The sequence below is a fragment of the Pinus tabuliformis genome, chromosome 4_1 (genome assembly GCF_031772625.1).
Source record: "Pinus tabuliformis cultivar Carrire ecotype Pingquan chromosome 4_1, CPIR1, whole genome shotgun sequence".
Taxonomy (NCBI): domain Eukaryota; kingdom Viridiplantae; phylum Streptophyta; class Pinopsida; order Pinales; family Pinaceae; genus Pinus; species Pinus tabuliformis.
The window spans coordinates 939,769,297-939,776,447 of NC_142303.1; the positions used below are offsets into that span (position 1 = coordinate 939,769,297).

The 7,151-nt window shown below is 37.9% G+C and overlaps 1 protein-coding gene across 1 annotated transcript; it reads left to right on the forward strand.

The window, feature by feature from the left end:
• The first annotated feature begins 4,110 nt into the window (after positions 1-4,110).
• On the forward strand, positions 4,111-4,641 carry LOC149179223 (uncharacterized). Its single transcript, XM_089422392.1, has one exon. It carries the CDS (start codon positions 4,111-4,113, stop codon positions 4,639-4,641), a length of 531 nt encoding a protein of 176 aa, XP_089278518.1.
• The last annotated feature ends 2,510 nt before the right edge of the window (positions 4,642-7,151 follow it).

The window sequence follows — 7,151 nt, forward strand, 5'->3', positions numbered from 1 at the left end:
TTAGAAATTGAGAAGAAGTTACATTCTCACATATGCTCAAGCTTATGAGAGATAATCACCAATGATTGATACCAACTATACTATTAAAGTATCATAAGGGGTATTGTTAATGATAGTAATGATTTTTTTAGGGAAAAGAGAAATATTTTTAAAAGTACACCATTTTTATTTTTTCAAAATGGACTCTCCTAAAAAGGTTGTCACTTGTTTATTCAACAACCACTCCCTACAAAGTAAAAGGAAAAGCAATTAAAGTAGGTTATATCTATTCTTACTCTAGTTTTATGAGGGAAAGTATGACTACATATAGTCATATTTCCAATGCAACCAAGCAAACACTTTGTTCCGTGCAAAAGTATACATTACATACATTAGTAAAAGTGATGAGAAAAAATACTAATCTATCTACAAAAATCCTAAAGTCGACATGTTTATTAACTCCTAAAAAAGATAAAAGACATCTATAATTAGAAAACCTCCTATTGTAAGAATATTCAAATTGTAAATAAAATATATCATAATATGTACAATTTAAAAGGTTAAAGATATTACCTTTAAGGATCCACTAAGGGTCTGCTTTTGAAAACTATAAGAGATGGAAAGTATTAGCATCAATTGTTTCTAGGAATTTACAAAAACCATATTTTTCCCTTGTGAGATATTGATTGTAATAATGAAGAGAAAAAGGAGGAAGATCCTTAAAGGCATCTATTATATGTACATAAGAATTAAGGCAACTGGTAAACCCATGATTATTTACAAAGGTAAAAGGGCCACTAGATGATTGCATCAATAAGTCTTTAACACAACAATTTTTGAATCTGAGATTGTTATGATTAATATCAAAAACTTGTAAATTATAAAGGTTGATGATACCAATCAAAATGAAAGGAAGCGGGTTTGTGCTCAAAAAATGAATAAGGAAAATATGTTATGATTGAAACAAATGATCTATATTCATAAATATCAGGATAGTTGTTAAAGATCACATCATTTTCCCATGGTTTATAAGAATCTTGATAGTATTGAATGTCATGAAAAGGATGAGTAGAAGTTTCTAAACTGATATCAATAAGTAATTGATCATTTAAAGATACACCTCTTGAGTTCCATGATATATTTCATTCTTAAAAATTGAACTAGTAAATATTCCAACAGGTTGATGCATACAATAACTATGTTGCAAATAGTGATAACCAGAAAATAAATCATCATTTTGAATTTCTCTTGATAATTCATTAAATGATTTCTGGTTTAATAATGTGTCATATATCGTCAAAATAGAACCTAGCTCATTTTCAAAAGAAGAATTATCATCATGATTATTCGTTAAATCTTGATGTTCTGTATAATTTAATTCTATTGAACTTGACTCATTATCACAAACATAAGGAGATATAGTAGAAACACTTTCAAATGTAATATTTTCTCCTGATGTTGATGGTTGAGGAAGATTATTATTTTCATTTGAGGGTTCAATAAGATTAATTGTAGGATCAAGATTTGCTGATGGAGATTCCTCTTTATGTTCATTATGAATTTCATTATGTTCTTGAATAATGGAGGTAACTTTTTCAATCAAAATTTTCTTAGGGGGCAAGTCATCATGATGAAATCTTAGCATAATGACATAAATCTATCACAAAATTCACTAATGGTTTCAATTTCATGAATGGTGAAGTTATCAAATTCCAAGCACAATTCCTCATAACTTTAATTGTTATGATTAAATACAAATACCTAAATTAAGTGTTCCGAAGAATGAATTGACTTGGTTGGTAACATATTGAACCACTCTTGAATCCTTCGCTGAAAAGTGAGAGGAAAAAGTGAAGAAAGTTCATCATCATCAATAATTCCAGTAAGTTCACATTATTCAATAAATAAATAAAGATGGTCGATGGTAGAAGATACACTTTCATTATCAAATTGTAATTTAGACAAGGAATCAACCACCTATTTGTCAATGCTTCTTGTCGGCTTTCATGAGCTAAAAACATTATCCATGTTAGAAAAAGAAATTATAGCCATTAGTAATTAAAATAAAGAGTTAAATTTTTGCCTATGGCTAGTTATCGGAGGTGGCCCTCCTTCTAGCGCCAAAAATGTTGATGGGTAAAAATGACCTCCATCAACAGCAAGGGAGACCACCCGACTAGAGTCCCAAATTAGACCCTTATCCGTTAATAATTATGGGACCATTACCCTTTCCTAAAATTATCCTAACGTTAACCTAGCCTAAACTAAGTGTTAAACTAACATAATCCTAATATGTTAATCCTAATTTGGAACTATGTTAGATGTATATTAATGCTAATCCAATACTAATGTTATATTAAATGTTAATGTGTCAATATTTTCTCCAATATTATACCTATATAACTATACTAACTAACACTAATATTACTTTAAATATTAATATATAATGTACTAATATAGATTTCCTATCCTATATTAATATATTCTATATAATATCTTATTTAGTACCAATGTATGTCACTATATTATAGGTCTAATATAATACCAAATACTTATACATATATATATATATATATATAATTTAAATAGTTATAATTATAGCTTATTAAATTATATACATTTATGCTGTGGAAGAGGATATTTCACCTTTCATTTCGAAACTAAGGAGGACAAGGATCTAATCTTCAGAAACGGGCCTTACTTTATGGACTCCAGGGGTCTCTATCTCAACAAATGGACCCGGATTTCGATCCAGAGCTAGACATTCCAAGCGCAGTTCCAGTCTGGGTCAAGCTGCCCCATCTCCCCTTCACTGCTGGGGCGACGATTCGGTCAAAGCAATAGGAAATGCGGTTGGAAAATACATAGACCGTAGTGAACCCAAAGACAACATCCAGGCCTGTGTGCGGATTTGTGTTGAAGTTGATCTGGGGCGTGGACTGCCGAAAGCCATCAAACTGAAGGTAGACGACTGGTGCCACATTCAGCAGCTGGATTATGAACAGATCCCCTTCAAATGCAAGGTATGTCACGAATACGGACATTTTGCAAATAGATGTACTAAAATCATAAATGTAGAAGCAGAAGAACAAGAAGGGCAATGGGAAACTGTTAAAAGGAAAAAAACATCACCCCCTCAGAAACCATCGGACTCTGAAGACCCTGGGCTTTCCCACCAGCACCCCTCCAATCATCATTCAGCCCACCAGCTTCCTTCCTCTTCCTCCTAGCAACCTCCTCTCCATCACCCCTCCTCTCCCCCTCGATCTGCGGATCCTTCCATTCCTCCATCTTCTAATCCATTCGCATCTCTCACTGAGGAAGATTCTGAACCTTCATCTGATCCTCATCTCCATCCCTCTCCCCCTCACATTTCTCAACCCTCCCCTGACACCCCCTCCGCTAGAATAACCAGAAGTTCTTCAAAGGATCATGGAGCGCCCAGTGATGTTCCCAAAAAAGGACCTGGCAGAAAATCGGCCAAACAGCAGAGAGAAGAAAGTACTCAGAAAGATATCGCCATGGGCTCTCAGACTCCTATAGAATCCTTCATACTTGGACACTCGGATAAAGAAAATAATAACAAAGGCAAAGAGAGGCGAGCACCTCTCCATGTAACTGGTAAATCATGATGAAAATGCTATCCTGGAACAGTAGGGGACTAGGGCACCCCTCCAAGATAGCAGCCCTTAAGGATTTAATCCAAAGTGAAAAGCCTGAAATCGTCCTTGTTCAAGAAACAAAGCAAGATCAATCTGAAATTAATAGAGTCATCAGCCAACAAAAGCGTTACAGTGGTTGTGCAAGTGAAGCAAGAGGAGCCTCAGGTGGCATCCTAACAATGTGGGACAGTAACAAATGGAGCTGCAAATCCACCAAAATACATCAGAACTGGATCAGTGTTAATCTAGAAAGTAAGGAAGATGGATCAACGGTAAAAATCTACAATATTTATGCACCGAATCAATACAGGGAGAAAGAAGTGTGTTGGAACACTTTGGAAACAAATATAGAAGAAGAGCAGGACAACAATCTCATTCTTGCAGGGGACTTCAATTTGGTTTTGCATGCCAACGAAAAAAGAGGGGAAACTTCAACCCAGACCCATTCAAAAATCGACTTGAGAACATTATGCAGGAGCAAGATCTGATAGATATCAAACCCAAGAACCGCAGGTATACCTGGAGCAACAGACGATTAGGAGCTGGCAACATCATGGAGCGCCTTGACAGGTTTCTCATAAATATAACATATCTGTCCACCTTCACTACTGGCCAGTCAAACATTCTTAATGTCTCCGCCTCTGATCATTATCCAATAATACTTACTCTGCATAGTCATTGTCAGCTAGGACCACTTCCTTTCAAATATTGCTCTCTCTGGAATCGTAATCCTGCAGCAAAAGACGCGGTGTGGCAGGCTTGGACCCAACATGTGGAAGGCTCCCCGACTTATATCTGGGAGACAAAATTAAAGAGAACAAGACAGGCATTAAAAAACTGGGCAAAGAGCAATTTCCAAGAGCCCGAGTTGAGTAAAAAGAAAATTAAGAAAGATCTTGAGGAAGTGCAGCAAAATATTGAAGTCTTTGGGCTTTCCCAGCAAGCCAAAGAGAACGAAAATAAGACTTTATACCCAGCTGAGACAAACTATAAGGGATGAAGAAACTAAATGGAGACTGAAGTCAAGGTAGTTGTGGCTGCACGAGGGAGACAAAAATACCTCATATTTCCATAAGCAGACTACAATTAGAAAGGTTCGAAATACTGTGAGCACAATTAGGGATAACGAGGGGAATAGCTACAGCACCCAGGATTCCATAAAAGAAGCAGCCACCAATCACTTCAAAAACCTTTTGACAGAGGAAAAAAGTGAGGAGGATTACACAAGTTTACTTCAGCACATGCCTAAAGAATTCACCCAAGAAACAAACAGCAAGCTCACGCAAGAAGTAGAAGAAGAAGAAGTTCAAAAAGCAATATGGGGTCTTCACCCAGACAAAGCTCCAGGACCTGATGGGTTTCCAATCAGTTTTTATAGAGAGTACTGGCAGATGATCAAAAAAGATCTTTTAAAGATGATACGCTGGGTTTTACAGAAAGACAAAATGAGGGGACTCACCAACTCAACCCATCTAGCCTTAATTCCAAAAGAGAACAGACCCTCCACCTTCTCAAGGTTTCGACCAATATCCTTATGCAATTCTGCATACAAAATAATTACAAAAATTCTGTCAACCAGGCTTAAGCCTTATCTCTCCTCTTTGATCTCAGAAAACCAAGGGGGCTTTCTCCCCAATAGACACATCTCTGACTCCATCCTTCTTGTGCAAGAGGCCATTCACTCAAGCATAAGCCGAAAGGAGAAAGGGTTTGTCCTAAAGCTGGATCTTGCCAATGCCTTTGATAGGGTTAGGCACTCCTTTCTGTTTGCAGTCCTTCATAAAATGGGATTTGACCCCTCCTTCATCAATATGATCAAAGCCTGCATATCGAACCCATGGATATCCCCACTGATCAATGGGAGACCTTGTGCTGCATTCCAATCCTCTCGAGGCCTTAGACAAGGTTGTCCCCTGTCCCCATATTTATTTATCCTTATGGCTGAGTCTCTTAGCAAAACCTTGGATTTCAATCGAAGAATAGGCCTAATCACTGGCATCAAATTTGAGCAAGGTACAAAGAACATCAACCATTCCCAATTTGCTGATGATACCCTCTTGATTGGAGGGGCGTCCATCACTATTGCAAGGCGCTTCAAGAAGATATTAGATCAATTCATGGAATACTCAGGAGGGAAGGTTAATCAGTTAAAAAGTTGTATTTATGGTTGGAACACATCAGATCACACCATCCACAACATTGCAAAAATTCTAGGAGTCTCATACAAGCTAAACTGGAACCACTTCACATATCTAGGGATGCCGGTAAGTATGGGACCTCTGAAGGCTGATACTTGGAACGAAATCCTTGACAAAATAAAGAGAAAAATCCAACAATGGGGATCTATGTGGCTGAACCCAGCAGGTCGCCTGGTACTACTAAAATCAGGTTTGGCCTCTCTACCTATTTATCGTTTCTCTTTGTACCAAGCTCCAATGGTCTTCCACCAAAAAATGGAAAGAGCTCTTAGGCATTTTCTCTGGCAAGGAGGGAAAACGGAAAAAAAAAAAGTTCAATCTGGTCAGTTGGAAGAATGTCATTCAATCTCAGGAGAAAGGAGGACTTGGAATAAGATCTCCAAAACTGCTGAACTTAGCTCTTGGAGCTAAAATAATTTGGAGAATGATCTCAGGGGTCACAGCATGGTGGAAGACGGTTCTTGAAGCAAAATACCTGAACAGCACTAGGCAACAACTCCTGGACACTAATATTCCCAATAGAGATAGCACAAAAATTTGGCAGCTCTGCAAGAAAGCCATACCCTTTATGTCACAGAATACTTCAAAGGTCCCAGGAGGAGGGAGCAGCATCAATTTTTCCACTGACCGCATATTAGGACAGCTTCCCATTGGATCAAAAATGGAGGCAATTCCTGCCATAAACTGGCTTAATAATAGAGGTATATGGAGCTTAGCCCAAATATCGCAATGGGATAATCACTCTCAGGCATGGACAGGTTGGAAATTACCGGATTACCCCAGAGAGATAGAGGCAAGCATCACAACTTTCAAGAACCTTCTACACAATAAAGCTCCGACTCAAAAAGGCAAGCAAGATGGCTACCGTTGGGACCCAACGGGAACCCAATACACGGCCAAAGCTGGTCACCAACACCTTTGTGACAGCACCTTTCACAGGAAGTTTGGAGCCAATGGAAATTGGTTTGGAGAGCAGAAGCACCCCCTAAAGTCAAATTCTTTTTTTGGTTCCTCCTGAAAGGGAAGATTCTAACAGCCGAAAATTTAAGAAAAAGGGGTATAATGGGCGTCAAGATGCCCAAATTGCTGTTAAAGCAGAAGAAACAATACAACACCTGTTTATAGATTGCTAGGTTGTTGAGGAATGCTGGAGACAGATGGCCACAATTGGGGAAATTACATGGGAGCCCAAGACAACTGTTGCAGAAACTGTCTATATTGGAAAAAAAATTGTCCTTGGAAAGAGAAGAAGAGCAACTTGATGCAATGAATATGGAACACCATACCTTTGACCCTTCTATGGCGCATCTGG

Coding starts and splice junctions, on each gene's coding strand:
- LOC149179223 (XM_089422392.1), top strand. CDS start 4,111: ATGCAGGAGCAAGATCTGATAGATATCAAACCCAAGAACCGCAGGTAT.